At 34.2% G+C, this 23746-nt stretch overlaps 1 protein-coding gene across 5 annotated transcripts in view; it reads right to left on the bottom strand.

Annotated features, from left to right (window-relative positions):
• Positions 1 to 23746, bottom strand: part of LOC128166318 (ras-GEF domain-containing family member 1B-like) — a 36751-nt gene that overhangs the window by 8877 nt on the left and 4128 nt on the right. For 2 of the 5 annotated variants that reach the window (XM_052831412.1, XM_052831411.1), the window contains exons 2-6: positions 23378 to 23476; positions 22819 to 22853; positions 22559 to 22646; positions 15255 to 15305; positions 11424 to 11477 (exon numbers count right to left, since the gene is read on the bottom strand). In XM_052831412.1, coding sequence (XP_052687372.1) covers positions 11424 to 11477; positions 15255 to 15305; positions 22559 to 22646; positions 22819 to 22853; positions 23378 to 23476 — 327 coding nt within the window. Of the gene's footprint in view, positions 1 to 11423; positions 11478 to 13707; positions 13992 to 15254; positions 15306 to 15618; positions 15838 to 19811; positions 20174 to 22558; positions 22647 to 22818; positions 22854 to 23377; positions 23477 to 23746 lie in introns of those variants that run through there. The other 3 variants (XM_052831413.1, XM_052831414.1, XM_052831415.1) reach the window with 3 other exon arrangements.

Raw genomic sequence — 23746 nt, 5'->3', positions numbered from 1 at the left:
CCACGCATTATTTATTCATCTTTTCTACTTCAGACAATCAAACTGTGGACTAGCTGCTACATAAATTCCCATTTCTGCACGTCTTTTTTTAGATGTGACTAACAAAATACTTGATCTCTGAGCAGTCTTGTGATAAAATTAGGATGTGTGTTTTTGTTAAACAACAAATGGTCATAATACAAACCAAACAGAATGCAGCTTCAATGGAAAGGAATAATGTTACAGCTCACTAAAATAAGTTTACAAGTGAAATGCATCCCAGCTAGCCATTAGAATTGATCCAGAGTTCCCCTTCTCTCTATCTATGGAAATTATATGAAATCTGATATGTTGCAAGAGGAATAAGAGTCTTTATTACATCTGTACTTCAAAGGTTCCAGTAAATGCTTGACTAAATCCAATTACTGCTCATTGATTGGTAAATAGGCCAAAATGGACAGGGATGAAGATAGGATACTACAATGTCTTCCCAGAGGTCTGTACATTAAGAGTATGACCTTGTGTATAGAATGATTTATAATATCAGTGGCTGGGAGTAAAGTGTTGTCTTTGCTTATGATCTGGCATATCTATAATCATACAATCCTAGCCATTTCCAATTTTTATGGTTTTCATACCTATACTAGACCATGGAGTCCCAAGATAGTCATTAACACTAGAAAAGTCCACATAAAAAGTTTTAACCTAACTACTGAAATCACACCAGCCCAGAAATGAAAATTGGCTTCAGACAGTTGCCATGGTATGAATAAAACCAACAGGAAATGCCGACCAACAACTCCCATTCCATAGATAGCCAGCATTACAACTAGAAGTACTGTGAGCAAGCTCACAATTGATACCCCCCGCTAAGAAAAAAATCATAACGCGTGTATTTTTGCTATTATAGAAAATATTGGATGAATCTATTTCACTGTCCATTTTCTATAAATAACAACTGCTTTATTTTTGAAAACTGTTAATTTTTAGCTTCTAATATTTCCATTAATACAAGACATGACACAGACAGAATTTAGCTTTTTTGAAACAATGACCTTGAACTTTCTCAATTGACCTTGGGTCAAGGTCATGACACACCCTTTAATCATAAGCAATCTTTGTGTAAAGTAAGAACTTCCAATGTTTCCCCATAAGAAAGATATGGACTGGACACGAATTTTGCATTTTTTCTGCCAGTGACCTTGACCTTGCCCAAATGACCTTGGGTCAAGGTCATGACACACCCTTAGGTCATAAGCAATCTTTGTGTGAAGTAAGAACTTCCAATGTTTCCCCATAAGAAAGATATGGACCGGACACGAATTTTGCATTTTTTCTGCCAGTGACCTTGACCTTGCCCAAATGACTTTGAGTCAAGGTCATGACACACCCTTAGGTCATAAGCAATCTTTGTGTGAAGTAAGAACTTCCAATGTTTCCCCATAAGAAAGATATGGACCGGACACGAATTTTGCACTTTTTCTGCCAGTGACCTTGACCTTGCCCAAATGACCTTGGGTCAAGGTCATGACACACCCTTAGGTCATAAGCAATCTTTGTGTGAAGTAAGAACTTCCAATGTTTCTCCATAAGAAAGATATGGACCGGACACGAATTTTGCACTGTTTCTGTCAGTGACCTTGACCTTGCCCGAATGACCTTGGGTCAAGGTCATGACACACCCTTAGGTCATAAGCAATCTTTGTGTGAAGTAAGAACTTCCAATGTTTCTCCATAAGAAAGATATGGACCGGACACGATTGCACAGACAGACGGACAGACAGACAGACAGACAGACAGACGGACAGACGGACGGACGGACAAGGTGATTCCTATATACCCCCCCAAACTTTGTTTGCGGGGGGTATAATGAATGTTCAGACATTGCGTTTCCTACAGGAAACAGAACCTGTTCCTCTCTTACCAATCTCCATCCTCCTCTGAAGTGGACCTCTTCAAGCTGCCATTCACGTTTTACAATATAGGATTGTAGTAAATACAAGTGTTTGGTTCCTTTCTATGCAAAAACCTGACCGCATCACCTTCAGATGCAGAATTGTTCATTCATTCATTAACAGTTTCCACACTATGTACATTCAATTAAATTTCTATTCATCACTTAAAGTACTGGTATTTTGTCTACATAGCTTGGTAATCTCTTGTATAGAATAAGTTTTAAAACTCATTTTCATTATAATTGATACAGCAAGCTAGAGTCTGGCTTATGACTGACCTCACATCACATTAAATGCCAGCAATAAATCAAGCAAGATATGAAGGACATTTTTTTTTCTCCCAAAAGAAAACATACAGAAAGAAATCACTACCTTTGGAGAGGCACCTTGGAGTTGGACCATGATGATTGTCACTGACACACAACACTAAACAGACCCCAGTGTGACCAGGCTCAGATTCTTTTATCCCCAACATTTCATTGCCTGAATCCCCATAAAGGCCCAAATAAAAGTGCATTATCAGCAGCAGATGAAGCAGAGCAGAAAAGACTGATAAGCCATAAACGCCTGGGTGTTGGACACTGCTGGCACAGTCTGGTCTCCCCAGCACTTGTCTGGTCTCGGTGACCTGAGGGCCATTGTCACCTTCTGAGACTCTCTATCTGGAGGAGTTGCAACGAGCCTTATCTTCCCAACTTGTGCAATTTGTCTGGTAAATGTCATTTGTTTTGTGCTGAGGTTTGGTGCAAGAACATAGCTTGACACTAATTTGGCTCAGTCAGACCTAATACAATCTATTCTGTTGCTGATGAGTAATTTATAGCCTTCACCTTTGTGTACAGATTTGTTACTTAATTTGTTAATAAGTCTATTTCAAGTGAGCAATAAATCAGAAGGAAAAGCAGATTATCTGTGGTTTACAACAGAATTAGAACAGATATAAATGAATTAAGATACCTATCTGATTGTCTTTCATGATTCTTAAAATAGTGTCCTTATCTCCAGCATCCCTCTATGCATATGGCCAAACACAGTTATCAAAGGTTATAAAAAGTTTAGAATAATCACATCCAATTTTCAGAGCCATTTAAACAAAAAGATGCTACTTCCTGGCATGTTATCAACACCACACCTGACCTTGACTTACATCCATTATATTCCAGGATCTTCAAAGATTACATGATATTTTTAAATTCTAATCTTAATTTGTGGATTTTTATTTTTACATGATTTTAACCCACATAAACTTTATTCTCCCAATTTTACACACTGTGGTTGTTGTACATGTACTACAAACGTAATTAAACATCTATGTGGCCATTTGGTTTGAGAGTTTTATTTGTTTTGCAAAGAGCAGTACATTACAGAGTGCAAATGCACTTCTCGATCATTCTTATAAATTTATTTATCCAAACTTCTAAATGATAAACAGACAAACGCACTTAACAACGGCTTCTACGCAAAACAATTGAAATAAATCTAAGAATTACGTGGCAGAAAATAGTAACACACCAGTTGGCAATTGTATCTTTACCTTTTAAATCCAATAGATAAATCCAGTTCTCCCATCACATTACATCTTATTTCAAGGCACATCCAATTATATATATCAAACGTGTTTGTGTTCAAGTCTGGCAACTTCTCAACAAGTATCACATAATTTCACAACCAAATTGCATGTCGAACCCTGATGTTGGATTTATACACGCTGAAAAGGACTTCGCCTATATCATAATATTATTATTCGACAGTCTATAGAAATTAGCAGTGTCCAGCTCGTATTCATGCAGAATATACCGAGAGTCTATAATCTCATCAACAAAATATTACTACGTCAATGAAGAAATTCTTCTATCTCCGATAATTCCCTGGAATGAATAGAATCCTTTGTTTTGCTTTATAGAAATGCCTCTCTAATTAAAAATGCAGAGAATATTAAGCTAATGAAGCTGTAATTTAGATAAGAAAGAAATCTTTGTATAAGAACCATCAAAAACATCTCGAGTCTATTTTCATCTAATGGATATTCCAAAAATAAAGTAGCATACACAGATGTTTCAACCAACGTTCCGTACACGAAAGTCCTTTAAAAGTATGCCGAACATTTCCAAGTCAGTTCAGATATAACTGTAAATACATGTATACATGTACGTGAAAAGCTTGAGCCAAATCAGAAGTGGTGGCAAAGATCGTATTTAAATTAAATCTTGTTACCGGCTATGAACAATTGTAAACGAAAGAAGCGAGCATAAATTGAGCCTTGATCTCGAATGACCTATTCACTTTATATATTTCCTGTGTTGAGTTATACTGAAGTTTGGACATCCATCTCATCAGCTTGATCCTGATCTCAAGGATGTGAATGCATGTTCTTGCTAGCATTTCAGAAAAAGCTGATTTTCCCAACTTATCGCTTCAAATTTTACTCAGCAACAAAACCAACAATACCATTGCCTTCGTAAGTCGACCGATAAACTTTTGAAGACCACATGAAAAATAGCAGTTAAGATTGGCAATTACTTCTACAAAACGAAATGGCCTTTAATGGCTAGTATCTAAGTAATTACTACATTTATACTGATTCTTCCATTAGCTGATAACCAATAAGGTCCACACAAAGACATGAAAGGTTAGAGAATCAAGCCCTGTAATTGTACACCTTTTCTGTTTGGAATCCCAATAAATGGTGAGAAATTTGACAAATCTATTACCAGGAAAAGAAATGACTTTCATACCGAGTTACTCATCAGATCACACAAAAAACCACTGGACAGTGAAATCTGCAATTCTGCCATCTATTGTGAATGTCCTGTTCATATATATCCCCAATATACATTCAAAACTCTTTTATTTTTATGAGTTTGTATTTTTTTCTTCTTATTCATAACTGGGTAATTCACAGCCAAGAGAAATTTTTCTGGTAATTTTTTTTCAGAATTTTTTAAATCTTTAAGGGAAATTAAATAAATATTTCCCTAAAAAACACTTGTTTTGACGAATTATTTACAGGGATGCAGATGTAGAATTATATCCGATCGCGAAAATTGACTTCCCGCTGCATCATTTATTACCTGCCGTACAAAACGATTTCCTCAACTCTTGAAGCACTTGATATTCTGCACGTTCTCAAAGTAAAAAGAATTAAACCTGCTACTGATGGCATTTCAAACACCCTTCATCTAGCTAACAAAAAAAAAATCTGTGTAATTACGCAGATCTCTTTCCTATTCTAGATCTCGCTGGTAGATGGATCATCACAACACTCCCTATTGTCAGGAAGCTGGGAGTTTATGCTACGGTCACTTTATCATGCACTGCTATATTTACAGTAGTCCTGTCAAACACACTTTGGAAATTGTAGCTTCACATAAACAGAAGGTTCATCATGTCAAACAAGCCCAAATAAATTCCAGAAATTATGATACAGAAATCTCATTGACAATATAAGCTCTAGATATGCTATACTTCACACTCCACTGCAAGAGACTTTCCCTATATTAAGTTTGACATATTAATATGTACTGAGTACCAGTACATTAATAAGAATGCAATGAATAGTAATAAGAATTCACTCTTTTGAAACAAAATGATCAAAATACTTTTAAAACTAATCAGTATCTAAAATACCTTATTTATCATTAAATCTACCATACATTAAAACTGTACAAATTTATTTGACAAACGTATTGAAGTAGAATTACTGGCTTGTAGCTATTTACACAGAGGAATCTCATTAATTTGGCTTTATCTCATAAAGTTGTAAGACAAATCACCCAAAATGTATAAATAATGATTTATAAAAGGCAGATATGTGCAGAAAATAAGTTTGGGAACATGCCTACAAACCAATCACCGACCATTCACTGCTTGATGCCAACAAAGTAACAGCTGATACCAGTGAAGTTTTACCGATAAAATGTCACTTCAACTGAAAATGCTCCAACTTTTCCTTGTACCATGGCCAGCAGCAATGCAACTGGGAGCAGCAAGCATTTAATTCCTTGGATTGATGATGAAGATGATCTTAATAAGAGCATCATGAGACTTCAGTGTAATACCTGGGCGTTTGCAGGAAGGAAGATAAAACATTGCAGAATGACGAAACCGAGAGTTCATGAATGCCAAAAAACCCATGTTAATGCTGTAACATAACAAATGCAGTAGATAATATGGGACAAATTATCGCTTCAGCTCTACCTATTGACCTTCAAATTCACAAAATCTAATAGTAAGGAGCTAAAAAAATCTAAAAAATTATCTCCATTAAGTCAAATGCCTCTGTTTCATGATTTATATACTATTGCTATAATGCAAGGCAGGAAAAACTTCAAACATGTGATAACATTTTCAGAGCAAGTACGGTAAATATCATACATACCAAATAATTATCGGTAACGTAATGAAAATGCATTGTAATCATGTTAAGAAAATGAATCTAACATACTCCCATTCTCCAGCACACCCAAATCTAAATAATTCATAGTAGATCTTCAGATCAAGATTTGTGTGAACTAAATAACAGAAGTATGAAGTAATTGAGCTTCGAAGGGTCAGCCCACCCTTAGAACCAGGGCTTGAAAACATGTGAAAAAAGATCCTACTGAAAAGTCAAAGTATTGGCTCTTCACACAGAAGAAAAGGGAACCACATTCTCACAAGACTTCTCTCGGTGAGTGGAGGAGCAAGTGCCCCCCTTAGCAGTTCTACAAACATACAGTATGACTGATACTAATTTCTCTTCAGGGAGTGATGTGGGTGGCATTGTTATGTTCTGGGATACAGCACATAAATCTGATGGGTGGCTATTTACAGAGGCTGCAAGGAATAACTGATTAATGATGTATTAATTGCAAACACTTATACATGGATTGGCAATTCTATACTACGTACATATAGAAACATCATGACAATCAATTCAACCTACGCAAAAGAATCGGAGGAAAATACTGCCATTCCAACGTCATTTATCAAGGCAGTTCCATTGATTTACTCATTTGGATATTATTACTACCATATATCTACCCTGGTTGAATAATGCATAATGTTTAGACACTATTACATATTTTTTAAAATAACTTACTGATTTAATGATTAATAGCACTATAATAAAAATAGAAATATTTTTTGAAAATAAATACTTCGACCTTGTTACAAAATTAACAAAAAACTGAAAGTGAAAATGACGTCCTATTTCACATGATCATCACATGAAGTTTACATTTGGTTTCTCCCACAAACAGTATTTTTTTGTAATTATATGATGCATTTAAGTGTTTTTAATTCTTAAGATCCTGAATACAATACCGGTAATTTAAAAGGTGGACAACTCACAGGAAAAAAGGGCTAAAGAGAACATCTCATTGCATAATAAACTCTCTATGTGCAGCTTCTATTCTGAAGTGGTTGTATATTGGCCAATTAAGAGGTACTCCTACGTTATAATGAGAGATCTACTTCACCTTGACCTTCAAGCTATTAATATCTACCAAATCATCATCATGTAAAGCCCACATGCTGCATTTCTCAATCCAAGCATTTGACAATTTAAAGTGATTTTTTCCATAAACTGAAAAAATTCCCCAAATGAAAAATGTTCACTTTGCATGTCCCATTTACTAAATTCTCAAGTAATCTTTTTTAAAACTAAAAAAATCTCCCTTTTGCCCTGCAAGGTAGTTCATGAGGCAAAAGAAGAGCAAGATTAATTTATTTTTCTTAAAATATGACATTATCCTATATGACTACTAAAGACTTTGCTGTAAAATTAAGAATCCCTTTTAAAGACTATGGAGAAACCTGTGTAAAACTAGGCCATCTTCGAAATGAAATTGCTTAGCAAGGCTTCTTCTCGGATCTTTGACAGTAATGACATATGCAGCCAAAAGACACAAAATTACAGAGGAGGCCAACAGTTTGAATCAGATTACATTTTTTCAATCAAAATGTAAAAAAGATCATCTAAAAACATTGCTCATTCAGACACAAAAGAAGTTGTAAAGAAAAACAGCAGGATACATGTACCAATTCATTTATGACTGTCTGACTCAAAAGACCGATTAAAAACATCACAGAGAGTGATCTAAGATGTTACGCGTTTTAATCTACTCTTCACCCAGAAAAGAGATTACTTCCCTTTATTTCCAAGTGATTAAAGACTAACAGGTATTTCCCTTTGTAAGGAGCACATAACTCTGCCAGGAGTAGTGTGGTGTATCATTAAATAACTTACCAGATTAAAGTCTCCAAAAAATAATACAGTACGTTTTATGGATTAATATGGAAATATTTGTGTTTTTTGAAAGAAAATGTCTTGACCATGTAAACCTACGGTCAAAAAAATGTTTTAGCAAATGCACCTATTGTATCAAAAAACCAACTTGATTGACTAAATTTCCTCTAATATATATACCTTGTACACTTAATTTTATATGTTTTGAATATCTTTAGCACAACCACCTATTTGATCCTGGATATATTGATTGCCACCCGACACCACAAATCGGCTATGTATAAAAATTCATGAGATGTAACAATATGCAGAGAATTGCTTGATTCCTTAAGACACAGAACTCAAAAATCCCCCAAAACATCACAATGAATAATGCATTGAAAAAACCCATTAGGTAGCTGGCACAGGCACAGAATACATACTGAAATCATGTTTCATTTAAATTCAATTTGATAGGGCAATGACTGCGAGGAGTCAACAACTGCTGAATCTAAACAAGTCCATTGAAGTTGGAATGAACATAATTAAGGAACTATCATTCTGGCTCCTGCAGGATAACCATCTCCTCCTTGGCACAAAAACAAACACTGGGGAGACAATGTCAGGGTCACTTTTGTGAGCCTTGTGCCAAATTGCATGTGCATGCATCTATCACTATTTTGGCATATTTATATACAGGAAGCTCTTAACAGCTGATACTCTTCATTTTATTTACTGCCAAACCTGTGGAGATTGTTTTGAATTTCTTTATTTTTTAGTACTGGTTGGGGAAGTCACGTAAATAAGTTGATCATATTACTCTTGTAATGAGAGCAATGACTTACGAAATATTGAAATAGCCTTGACTCTGTTGACAGTCATTAGAACAATCAGAAAGAAATGCAAGAAGTACCCTAAGAAACCTTCAAAATAGAAACTGCACCAACAGTTTAGACATCTGGAAAAAATATATTTGCAACCTCTTCCCAAAAAAACAAGATAAACATTTGCTTGACTATGTTCTAAATGATTGAGTACATGGTATACATGTATATCCCTTTCAAACATATTCCAAACTCTATACTCTAGAAATCTTGGCTCAGTATAAGTCAACAAAAGTATAGAGGTTAATGCATCAAACTTTCAGTACAACCCCTGGCTTTTGTATCAAAACCTCTGTTGCATTTCTCTGTGCACAAGCTGCCAAGCTCCCCTTGCAGTCTGTGTAGATCCCGTTTCAGGAGTAGAGAAAAAAATGCCCCAGTTCCAATAGTACCTACTGCTTGGAAAAATGGCAGAAAAGTGAACAAGTTCATTTCCATGGATAAAAGAGACGTGAGGTATTAGCTGTAATTCTGTGTCATTAATTCAGTAAATGCAATAATGCACTTAAGTGCATGATCAGGAATATACTTTGTAGGAGTTTGGAACATGCAGTGAATTAGGGATACTGCTTAGATCCTAGATTTACTGCACTACAAAGCATATATGTTAGTGCTCCCTCATGTGTTCAAATTGTAAACTTTGATTTGTACTTTTCTCATCAAGATTTGGCACAGAATCCATAACAATGATTAGTATTTTTGTATTACTTTAAAACTTTACTTCTGGTTTAAAATCAAATAACATGAAAAACTGAAAATTAGAATTGAAAACATTGACCTATTAAATTCAAAAACTTTGTGATAAAAAAATTGGATCACATTTCTTATCATTTTTTTTAAGATATCCTTTGTTCCCATTTCTTTTTTGGTTCCAATTGGGTTTTGTTTTTTTTGGAAATTCTTTCTGTAACTTGGAGGCCATTTATTTTTGACATCAAGGTTTGATAGTTGAATACAGATCACTTCCATAGTTCACCAGAGTCAAAACACCTTCATCAAACAAGCAAGTTTTTAACTTTAATTATCACAACCGGAAAAGCAGAGATATTTTCCACTGATTCTAATCTCTCCAAACTCCCCACATGCCCCTCCCCTGCTGCTTGATAGCCCCCAGTTTTTATAAACCATATCATCTGCAATTTCTGGTTTTTATGACATATAATCATTATCTGCTATACATCACAGTGTTCTCAATGCAGACTTTAAAAAAATTGACATATCTTTTTTACAAACTGCTAGCTTTGCTGGGTTTCAAACCAAGAACAATAGGTGGATTTTTTGTGGCACCATTTCAAACATTTATCAAAGTCTCATTGAAGAGCACCCAAGAATGTTTTTGTAACCAATGCTACTTGTGGTAATTACATATAATTGTTACAATACTACAAGTTCATCTCTCTGGTAAACCTTGAAAAGGTTCTTTCTCCGAGATTGGGACCCCTATTGTCTGTGTTCGACCCAAAGTCATGTAAATTATCATTTGTTTGTCATCATAACAATATGATTTTTTTAAAGTTATTGAACTATTCATGCAGGGCTTGTATTCTATTCTAAACATTTTGACATAATAGACCCCAACTCTAACAAAAGAAGGAATTTCTGCTAAATCTAAAACCATAAATAGCCTGAAATGTGTAACACACTTTAAACTCAGGGAAACTAAACATTGAATCTCATTAGACAAGAATGTTGCCAAAAATTGTCATTTCCATGCTTAATATCAAACTACTAAAGACTCCTGATTTTGGGGAGGGGGGGGGTGTGACAAGTGGATGAAAATAAGACTTCCACTGTTCATTTTGACTTGACACACAGCAATAAAAAAAAGGGCTGGCCCCTAATACATAAGGGATCTTAAGCCTTCAAACCTCTAACTGATGCAGTCTTGAGACAATGCATGTAAACTACCATGTATTACAAGGACACTCCTGAGTGCTACTCTAAGCCCCCTCCTTACACTGGTACATCTTGGTTTGAAGTGTATCTGCCCCTTAATGACTTTTATCAATGTTATGAGACCAAGCCAGAAAGTTCACCATCCTACAGTGCTGCATACCCTGAAGTCCGATGATCTAGAGGTTTCATGTAAACAATAATAACCTTTTTATAATGCAAACTGAAAATGGTTATCCACAATGGCATGTCATTTCTGACTCCCAAAATTTCAGTTAGAGACAAATGGTCTGTCATGTCCCTTACTTTATTATTGACAAGCAATCCTCTAGTTCATCACACAACTCTGGAGATTCTAGTTTTTGTGACTGATATTTATGAGTTTTGTTTCATTCAGCTTAATCTATATAATTATACACTTCTCTAAGAAACTTCCATATGTTTTAAAGAAAGAAATAGGCAATTAATACATAGACTTAAACACACAAAAACAACAACACTTACCAGCCGTCTGTCCTTTGGGGTCTTGTCTTTAGTAATGGTTCCAAAGATGGATGGCTGAAAAAACAAGCGAGAAAAAAAATTACAACATAAACCAACTGTCACTGCTAACATCACACACTAATCACATCATCAAATCCCTTATCAGCCGCAAAATTGATCCGCTCAGCGATCTAAGAAAACCTATATCTTTCCATGTTTGCCACTAATTTACCTGAAAATTGGTTTCGTATTATAGTTAAATGTGTAAACTTTAGAGTGCCCTGAAAGCATGTGGAGTAGGATTTTTTTTTTTTTACTGTATTTACACACACCTATCTGATTATCCAGATAAGATTTGTTACAGTAGAGAAAGAAGATATGTGACAGACCACAAATGGATTGCTCCATTTAGTGGAATACCACAAGTTCAAAATACCATGAATTCCCTAGATCAAGGATTCAAAAAACTTCTGCATATCAAAACATCATTGGTACTTTGGTTTATAGTAAATTTCTTCCTTTTTTCTCATTTTTGCTTTGTTTTCAGTGTGATTGGGTTTTGTCGTTGTTTATAATTCAATTTTCTTAGTCACAACTTTTTGGGTTTACCTGTCGAATATCATATGATACATGTACAAGGACATGGATGTACAAGTAATCAAAGCATGTGTTTTAAATGGATAAAAGAAAAATTCCACATTATGCAGATCAAATAACATCCTGGTGATATAAAAATAGGCCAATCTAAACAGTCGGTGTTTTCCTAAAGTTTCCTCTGCCATGTCAAGTGTGGGAGTTTCAAAAATATACAATAAAAATCTTTAATCTAATCAGTTTAGAATAAGCTTTGTAATGAGTAAGAACTGTCATGATTAATCACTAATCTTTCATAAATTAATCTAAATATACATATACAGAATAATTGCGGAAGATTCCTTCTGACTTTTCCTAAACTAAATTGGTAGCATATTAAATGATTACTGTGTAAAAATTTTCAGTTCAAACATGATACACGTATTATATGATATTCATTAATTTGGATTTTATCATTAATAGTATTTTGTCATGTCAAAACAAGTCCTTTCTGATAATAATATAATCTGTATAACACTGAGTGCAGTCCTAGGTCACCAACATAGGGGATGAAACTTGATCTAGATAACATGTGACAAAAGGTCATTAGGGCTGACAGAAACACATATAAAATGTCCTCTCTTCCACAATACAGCAAAAAATCAAGGAATTCTCCAGACAGCTGACAAATTTCCAACAAAATACATTCCATTTATCACCTTCCAACAATCAAACGACTCTTGGTGGAAATTTTGGTTATCAACATCATCAGCCAAAGGATCATGTTCAATTGAAGTTACACCAAAACTGAAGCTGCTCTAAAGATCTACAAATGAGATCTCTTGGCTACAAGCTTATAACAAGAGCCATATACTTCACATTTCTTTTTTCAGCTGAAGGATTCTTCACACTTACCTAAACAGAACTGAAACAATCAGTTGTAAGTCTGTTCAGTGTCCAAACCTCTGAGATAACATTTATCTTTTGACTTATCTGATTATACCTACTATAGTACTAATATTTTGGACACCTGTAGATATCTATACAAATCCTGATTAAAGACAGATTGTGCTTGTGGTTTATCATGAATGTGAAAAAAACCCTCCTATCACTATAAATCTCTGATAGCATTCAGAGCAAAAAAGTACAAGGCTATCATTAATCAATAACACCTGGGTCAGGAAAAGCAGAATGACAAGGTCAAATAGCATCAATTTTTTTCACTTCACAATATGCAGTATCTGAGTGGGATAGATGGTGGGTTGCACTCTGCCAGATATATGATTAATGCAGGGCTGTTACATGCCATCTGTTGCACATCCAGGAAACCAGAATAATGTACAATGGTTGTGAATTCTCTATACTATTGGACACTAATAGACACTGCCCAAAGATCTCCCTCCATAAATAAACCCCCATCCCTATACAATCAGTCATCGGGCTTGAGTGACCCTTCCTTTCTTACAATGTGTTCCAGATGCTCCGTAGTAGCTCTGTCTACTCAATGAAAACCCAAACCATGTTACAATGCTTTCCTACTACAAAACATTTCATAAAATACAACAAAAACGTTTGACAAATCTTTTCATAAATTATCTGCCAATTGTAAATGTAAGATGAATATCATCTTTAGTAAAAGCAAGACCATTTCTAATGAGTTATCAAAATGAAATGTTTTCCAAAAGTACATGTACAAAGAGTCATAAAAACATAACAATAGCTTTCAACATACCCTCAAGGAAAACCAATCATCTTCATCATTACTTCGTAACTTCATTAAAATTTTTACTAAATTTTGTTTTCAAAAGATTTCCAAATAGACTGTTCCTGCGCAGGGGTAAGATAGGATGCCTTCGAATACAAGATCAACCCATTGCTTGCAGGCGGGGAGGAACAAGATGAAATCATTAATGGTTTCCCTAGTGAATGGATACTGATCTGCCTCAGCAGCACTCTACAATGATTCATATTTGACCAGCATTGCATCACAGCCAGAGACAGCATTACTCAACAAGTGATGAGCAACAAATTCTACTAGGCCAGTTGACTCATGATTATCGGAAAAGAATAAACTAAAAAAGTATTGCTCTTTGGAGTAAACTAAAAACAACGAATCATCCGGATTATTTCGTAAAATGGATCAATTAACCAGTAATCAAGAGCAGCTTATAATCAAGAGTCAAAGTGACCTCAACAGTTAGAGCACTCTTAGGAAAGTGTTTTTGTACGTTGTCATTGTTTCCCATGAATGAAGGGTTTTCCTTGTAAGGGAGAATGAAAAAGAAAGTAAAGGAAGTCACTTGAAACTTCAAAGAAGTGATTTTTCCTACGCCCATTTTCGTGAAAGCTCTTTCTCTAGCTAATCACATGCTTTTATTGAGAAATCCATGCTTTTGATGTCATCAAGGAGATAGGAATATTTCTTAAAACCACAATGTATATATATATAGTCTGTCTGGTTGACAAAGAATTCATTTTGTAGTATGAAGCGAAACATTTTTAAAACACACTATCAGGCATAATATCAGTCTCTTCTGTTTTAATCCCTCCCTAAAGAAAAGTTAATTACTTGTTAACTTCACCAGACACACCCCGTAAGCATTACTGGAAAGTGCAGGTCTACATCAAGGAATGTATATATTGGTATGCAGATCGACTTTTGATACAACTTTGTTTTTGAGAAGAACTCAGAATTAAAGCGTATAATGTCAAATTTTTTGGCAACTGTTATCATTTAATTATAGAAAGCATAAATTGCAGGAAAACATGAAATTGTATAATACACCAGAGGGACATTTTTTTTTCAGACGATTCTTTAAACAATAATTGATTTTACCTCTAAGGTCACCAGAAAGCAGGCTAATTAAATATTTAACAAGCTAACCATTGAAGTTATGTACTTCAGAGGAAGTAAATTGAAATAAGAATTTCATTCAGTTCTGCAAGAACTATATGCCAAATGCATGAATGCTTAGTTAACAAAGTACAGAATGATCAAAATTCAACAAAATCAAATTATCTAAATATATCTTAAGAAAAACAAATACATTCTTACAATCAACTTGTATTAAATTCATTTAATATTTGTCCTTTTTCTAGTCGACTGATCCTCAGTACAGTTCATCATACAAGAAATACAGAAATAGCTATTAATCGATTGGATGATTTTCTTTCTCTTTAGCAGTGCATAATAGACCGATTTTAGTAATACGCGGTATCGTGCTTTAAGAAATTATATAAATTTTTCGTAATTGCCTTGTCTGGGTTGCTGTCACTTACCCGAGGCTTCGTTGTCTGCTTCAGTCCTATCGCCGGCTGACTGCGAGAAGACTGCAAAAAAAATAAAATGAAATGGATACAGATATGTCATATACCTACTAAATGTTATTCCCCTGTCATGAGGAGTTCAGACACTATATAATAACCAAAAGATTTATTAACTGCAGCCAGAGAAAGATACAGCTACATGCTAAGCAGTATTGAAAATCAATACCTAACGGTTTAATCTAAAAATGAAAAACAAACACAGCCTTTTGTCAAATAATTCAAGCCAGGTGCAATGCATTTTGCAGTCAATTTATGAAATCAATTAAACAATCTTAGCACATTAGCTATGAAAGCTTGGCATCAAGAATTTTCTCACCTGCCTTAAACAAGAACAGATCAAGCAAAATGCCTCACTCCAAATGCAACACATTGTTCCCAATCACATTAAATTCTTTCATTTGAAATGAATGCAACGAGATAAACGTTTTGTTAAAGAGAAACATGATGCACAATTTATATTGCAGATGCATAATCAATACTGTTTTGCAATAGTGCAAAACAGGGAACACAACCCTAGCCCAAGGCTTTTCATGTTCAAAAAATGTTTTTATTCTGCTTTAACAATTCAGAATATCAATATACTGGCAACACTGTCCACAAATCATGTGGTAGCCTTCATTTTGCACTGATTTATGGAGATTTAACAAATAAAAATACTATTTGTATGCAAAAATAACCTCAGAAAACTGAGTTTTTCAACTATGACATACATTTTCAATCCCTTTGCATACTCAGTGTCTTTATTTCAGATAGAGAGAAAACCATTGTTTCTTACCTTGTTTTACAACAAATGAAAAATTCCCAGATGATATAAATTCTAGATCTACCATTGACCAAAAGCAAAGAAAAGATTCCACCGAAAACCCCAAGAAACACATGAAGTTAGATCGAGTGTATAGCACTCATCACAATGTAGGTGACAGTTATGGCTGCACCGAATGAAGAGAACTGACAGCTCAAATTGCACAGGTCATTGGCTCAGAGCAGGGGGACTGCATAAAAGTGTCACAGCTCTCTTTGGATCGCTTGTATTCTCAATGGCTGTGCTGTGTCCTAATGCACACCTGATATGTGTACCACTGCACACCTGATTTGCAGGTTTTAGCACTAGTTTGTCACAATGAAATCAAATGGTGAAAATTAAAATTAATTCCATTCATTTCTGACTCACAGGTATGAATATATTTTCCTAGTGTTCTGTCATTAAAGTCATAAAAAATTCTTGTCCTTTGTCTTCCGTGACACTGGCTTCGACAGAAGAAGTAAATGAATTCCCGCTGAATGACTTCAAGCTATAAACACTTACAACAAGTAAACAAAACTTTTTTTCCAATCCAGTACTCAGGGATACTAATTGAAACACTTTGCATCTGTTCTCTATCAAAGACAAATATTGTTTCTACTGTGGACTATTTGTCTAGCGGTAGAGACAAACAGAAATAATGTTGATATTTGTTGCCAGTTGTAATGAAATTGGATGTAACCAAAACGTTTTCTGCCTCATTAAAAGATCTAATATGCCTTGCAGCAGATATCCCAGTTGTCTTTTCAGACTACAAATCAATATGCATTAGATTTTTAAACTTTATGGCTGTATCAATTTCCAAATATTCATGTCCACATTTAAGAAATATTTATGTAAATGATAACGGTAAGCTCACAGGGCAACAACGGGCATTTACCTGTGTTTGTCCGTAAATTTCTCACGTTATTTGTTATAATTCTCTCACTAATATTTGAATTCTTGGGGGCGATAAGATTGGAATCTGAGTTTTTCACTAAAATCGCGGAATAAATTATACAGGTGACCTTTCAAACAAATTTTCATTTTTTTCAACAAAAGAATAATCATGTCCCCTTTTAAATAAGCCCCCTCACAAGAGGTTGGTTGGCATCCATGAGGGATAAAGACCGCTTTGTGCATGGAAACACACATCTAACCATGGTGAGGAATTAGCTTAGAAATTCTCAAATTATTTGTTTGGTTTTGAATTCTTTAAAACTGAGTCAATATTGTCATTGAGGGACAAATCAGAACTTGTAGCATTACTATTAATTTGAGATCAACCCGTTTCTGGAGTGTTTGATTCCAAGTTTTCAGGGGAGGAGCTACCTAATTATCTACCCACTGTCTGCTCGAAATCCTCTTTTAAAGAGGTAACCGTGACAACTACAACCCAAAAAGCTAATGTGGGTACACAAAAGGCACTTGGAGAACAAACAAAATTTTCTAAATTGTTCTTGATAAATACAAAATCATGTAGACCCTATACATTTTTGGCACAATTTGAACATTTCTTCACAGCATTTCAATCAACTCTGATTCAGAAAAAAATCTACGCACATTGGAAAACCAATCGTAGATTGTTTTTGCAGTCTGTATCGATGAAAGATTACTAACAACAAACACATGAAGTCACATTAAGTCTCCATGCATCAAGGCCTAATGGACATCCATCAGGATTGTAGTAGATGTTTTCTGACAGGCTACTAACATCTACAAAACTACGTATCAATACACACAACATACATTACAAACTACTTGTATCAACAACAATAGCCATTCATTGGTCAGAGCGCTGAAAGAAAAAAACGCATTTCTTCCTTTTAACTGCATTATCACATGAAGTCTTTACATTTCTCTGATGTTAACAAGTGATATTGCGTAAGTTCTTTCAATGGGAAATCAAAACACTTCAGAGAAAAAAAAGTAAATCAAAGTAAACAGTTTTAAATTACATGGCAACCTTTCCCAACATAATAATTACACCATTCCTTCTGTGACACTTCTTCATACATTAGTCCAGTTAGTGTATCTTATAATCGTTAAACCAAATCAGAAATCTTAAATCAGATTTGTCAATTTCAATAATTCTGTCTCGATCTCTTTTAATTCTCTCTCTCTCTGCGTTACATTATGGTTGGTCTCTTTTTATAGTTCTAAGTCAATACCAAAACATTTAAAATTTGAAGTGATCTTCTGAGACAACATTTTGAAATCTCAAAGCAGTCTACCACATTTCTAATTATTGATTGCATTGTATTGAAAAACTGGAGACCAATTTCTAGATCTATACCATAGTTCATTCATTTCAAAGAGGAAGAATGAAGAAATTATCTAAGTAACCCATCATCTGACTTTTATTGAAGACCAATCAGGACCTCGTTAACCAAGAGGGAAATTTGACCGTGATTTTGGGATTGTGAATTTTATTATTCAGGGAAGAGCGATTGATTTATATTTCCAAGATCCTGCCAAAGAAGCATAAAAAAGTCAAATAAAGTCCATCTTCCCGATTTAAACGAGAGAAAGAGAGAGAGAAAGAGACAGAGAGAAAGAGACAGACAGACAGTGACAGAAAGACAGAGAAAATTCTATTGTTAGGATAAGTAAATACAGGAATTGTTTGAATAAGTGAATACAAGAACAGGATCTACTTTCAAACTACAGATAAAATCACTGAGATCAATGCCGAATAAAAGAGCAATCAATGAAAATTACATCTAAACAACTGCTTCACCTCACCACTGACACCAACTCCAACCACTTGAAAAGTATAAGGGTACTTTAATTCTATCTTGTGATGACATCATGTTTTTATGGGAGTCAACTGTTAACCTGTCTGGTGAATGCTGTTATCGCTGACCGTATTACAGGGAGGGTGACAAATCTAACACTGTACAATGTGGCACAGCAAACAAATAAACAATCCAAAGATTGCTGAAATGTTTATCATTAATCATTGATGACTCTGATGAAATAGGTCAGATTTTCACTAGCCAGAGTACATATGTATTTACAACAGGTAAACACTAAACAGTTGGCTGAATTTCACAATTTATATTTTAAAAATGCCATGCACTGAAGTACTCTAATTTTGATACAGCAAAAATTACATAGCATTATGAAAAAGCAGCCTAATTAAGAATATAGTCTCTAAATTAATTTTCCATGAAAACTCTCAAGTCCAACAATTCAAATGTTAGCAGTGAGTGGTCCAATAACCTGGCCTGTTCCATGTGAAATGAGATCTTTCAACCTGATCTATTATTGCCAGCATTAACACAATTACGAGCAATTAATTACAAATTTATCAGGCCAAATCATGCACTCCTGGTAAATGTAATCCTACTTTATGAAGAGAGCTTGTATTTGATTTCTTTTTCTTCACAAATCAAGATAGAAGGTATACCAGTAATTATATATTAAAACAATCATCGATTGACTTCAAATTCATGCAAAGCAACATGCATTTTGTTAACCTATTAGCTTGCTAGCTATATTCAAACATAAGCAAGCTATGTTCATACAGCCCTTTTAAAAGTATTGCAAAAGGATGTTATCCAAATCCCAGTTAATGAATGATTAATGTTGATATAAATAGTTTATAAACATTTTTCAACCTTTTTCCAAGAACATCATCAAGGTGATATTTACTTAAATATGCCTATAACATTTTTATTTTCAATCCATTTCCAAAAATGTATTGACTTTCCAAGAAATTGTACCTGGGTTAAGTAGTTTTTCAGCTGCACATAGGTAAGATCCAGACACGGAACTCCCTCTAAATGCAAATTCATCTTGCAATGTGGGAAAAATGTCTTACGTCCAAGGAAAATGAATCATATTGCACACTTCACACCTTCAAAATTCAGTCCTCAAGACAAGCAGCATACTGAATTCTGCATTTTCTCTACACTCTGATGAAAGTACCTACAGTTCCAGCCCAGTTGCAACATGTTTATTTTGTAGTTTCAAGTGTTTCGAGTGTTTATCAAGTCAATTAAGTCAACACACACTAGATCCCAAAATACATCACAAAATATTGAACAGTGTCCTGACAATATTTGAAAATTTAAAGGGACATAAGAGTTATCACGGGGTGGGTGCTACAAACTTGCAGATATAGACCGACTAACACATTTCAAGGTTTCTACACACTGCACTCAGCTGGGTACGGGCTGATCACAATCTGTGATAATCTGACATAAAGCCATCCCCTTCCTTAGTCTTCAACAAAGGATTAGCTAATCATCCTTTGATCAATCAAGGAGAGCAATGGAGATATTTGGGCTGTGGCCTGGCTATTAGTGGAACCAGTGATGGTCATGTAAATTCTCAGCATGAAACAAAATGTCCAACGTTCTCCCAGTGACCAATAATTAGCCTAGCTGTTATTTCTGATTAGTACCCTAAAATGACCCACTGAGTCCTTAATATATAATTAATGGATGGCCAATGCCTCAATAATTGAATGATAACTAACTTTATCTTTATATCATGATAAATATATAACTCGTGCAATAAGTAGGGTTTTAAATTTCTGGTCTACAAAGATAAAATAATGAAGCCAGTGGAAAAGATATGGATACCGTTCTTCAATCATTATCAAATATGTACTTTTAAAACCTGATTTAAAAATGCCTATTATTCTACATAATAAATGTAAGCCCTCATGAATTTTTATCCTTGAAAAAGTAAGTAAACCATTCAAAAAAAATTATCTAAAGAGTCTTTTAATCAATTACCAAAAAAAGCAAGTACCGATATAATTATATGATGATTATTTATTGACAAATTTGAAATAACACAGACTACCGGTAGTACTTTTTCTCCTGCCAATATTTCTTACAATGTTAGACCTACTTTTGGAATCTGTAATTTCACGGGAATGCAAACACTGAAGAAAAACCTCACTGTACAAACCATGGGAAACTTCTCAGAAAACATGAAGATGTGCAGTATTAGAAATACAAAGTCAATATTTCTCTAGCTTTCAGAAGGGAATTTCTCATTTAACTGTCAACAATTCCATGCAAACAGATTGATGGCATATGAAGAAGTTTAAATATTACTCTAGCACTTCACGCCTATATGTAACTTACTTTAAAACCCAGAACTGAAATGATTTTGTGTGTGTATGGCAATTAATATAATGAGAATGTATTAATATGTTGAATTTTTCTATTTTATGTATACCAGTAATTCTTCACAGAATGTCAGCAGGGCAAACATTTTTTTCTATCTTGAAATAGTAAAATAGGTTAACCTTAATAAGATTTTAAAATCCTTATATGCTAATTTTCTTGTTCTAATAACCTCTTTTTGGTATGTTGGGTGTTATATATTCAGATTACTGAAATTCTTCACTTAATCAAGTAAATATCTTTTTTCTTATACATAGTATAAAGTAAAATTAAGAATTTCTAGAAAGCCTTTTAATAAAGCACTTCCAACATACTATAGAAAAAATGCAGAAGCAATTTATTTTTCAATCTTGACGAAACTTAATTAAAAAATTAAAAACCAAAACACACACAATCCACCTAAATTGACCAAAATGCCTATCCTTTATTAATTTTCAAGCAGCCATGAGAATAATTATTTTGTAGACAGAAAAAACAAAACCAAATAACAAACTTCATGTCCTTGTTCAAATGACGCACACTATCTCAAATGCCTCTTTTGTCTCTGTTTAAGCTGTGTCCAACCTAACGCAGATAAACTTTTGCTGTTTTGTTTTTCTTCACAAAAAAGATATCTTGATGATTATCAGAGTGAGTCAGTGATTTCAGCTGATTAACAGGTACTTGATAGGCACACAAGTTTCTCAGGTGTGGTTTCATTGTTTGTTTGGGGGAAATGCGAGAAGTAGTTTTGGGAATCCAACTTCTAAGGTTTTTATAAGGCTTTTTTTTTTTTGGCTTGCTTTGTTGTCATTATTGTTTTAGTTCCTTATCATACAAACAAAACCTTACTGAACCTTGTAGTTCTGAATCAAGAATCCATCAACAGCACATTGATTATTAAAGAAAATTAAGTATTTTTTTATGAATCGGTCTTTAAGCAAAATCTCTTATTCATATATGTATAAAAACTTAATTAAAATTATACCTTTTACTTCATTTCTTATTTTCTTTGTGATTTCAAACAATGTTTGTTAGAAATTATAAAAGAAAGAACTTATGCAATATTTCAAAGGCTTTCCTGTTTTTTGATGCACCTTATCAATTGTTTTGAACAGAAACACTCCTTGATTTCTACACAAAATAAGTTAACTGATCCCAAATACATATAGATGTATGTACTAAACAGTAGACATCAAACTCCTTATTTCTTCACTAAGGCAAATAAAATCAAGCTAAGTACAGAAGAAATGACTACTTGATTTCTTCACAAAGTCGTTCCTCTGCAAGATATAAGTACTGTACTGAACTCCTGTATCAAGTTACTGCTTCATTCTTTTGCCACTTACTCTTCTAATATGCCGGTTATGTCGAAAGACCCCCATGGCAGCGATCCTGTACTCCTGCTCTAGCTGGTTATACTGATGCTGTATACGACTACAAACGTTAAAAGTTTAATTGTCACATTTTATTTCTCATTGGAAACATTTTTAAAGCTTTCCGAACAAATAATCCAACCAAAAAAAAAAATTTAAAAAAGAGATAAATGTTATCTTTCTTGAAAAATTATTATCAGTTTAAAGGTCTAAGATGAGAAAAGTTGACAAACTTGATGTTGTTCTCAAGTTGCTTTTCTTCTCGTCGCTATAAAATAAAACAAGAAAGTGACTATATTCAAAGAGAGATAACTCTTTTGCAAAGTTTTAAAAAGTGAGTAATCTTTCTTGATATCATGATCAAAATCAAATAGATAGGCTGAATTCTGTGAAGTAATTATCAAATAAAAACATCTAATTAGCAGCTTTTCCATTTTGTCACTCACAATAAATCTATTTATATATTTATTTACATTCATTGTTAATGCATTAATTAAGTTCAACAAAGTCAAAGTATAGCTCATATATATGGGAACATAAAATAAGAATAGTCACACATTTATATACTCATAGCTGATCGAGTAACAGGAAAATTCATTATGGCAACTTTTAACCATCTTCACTAGCCAAGCGTTTCTGGTCCACTTATATAGTTCCCCTTCGTTTTTGGGAAGCGAAGTGGACCGAAAACCCTTGGCTATGGAAGATGCTTTTAACAGGACCTCATGATTTCATGATGGTTACAATCAATCTTAGTTTGCAATTTTTAGAGGATGCAAAAAGGACAAATACTCGGATCAGTCCTTGCAGTTCTTTCTCATCATACTGCGCCAGTTCCTTCTGTAGGACCACAAGTTTCCTCTTCTCAGCTTCCAGGAGCCGAAACGTCACCTGCATCATATAATAAAACATCTGTGCTTAAGGAGGAACTTCCTACATCTGTTAGCTTAAATAAACATTGGAAAACAAGATGCAACAGCTTCAAACATATCCAGGAAGAAAAAAATCATTATCTGTGCAGGATTATATTTCTGATCAATGAATGATCATGCATTGAACAACAACAGATCAAGCTAAGTAAATTTTGGCATTGAATTACAGATTGGTGATTTGACAAAAGACATGTGATGCCACAGTCATTGGGTGTATTTGGCATAAAAT

Source organism: Crassostrea angulata, chromosome 10 (genome assembly GCF_025612915.1).
Source record: "Crassostrea angulata isolate pt1a10 chromosome 10, ASM2561291v2, whole genome shotgun sequence".
NCBI lineage: Eukaryota > Metazoa > Mollusca > Bivalvia > Ostreida > Ostreidae > Magallana > Magallana angulata.
The sequence above is the reverse complement of the archived record's forward strand: the minus strand, read 5'-3'. Positions and strand labels throughout refer to the sequence as shown.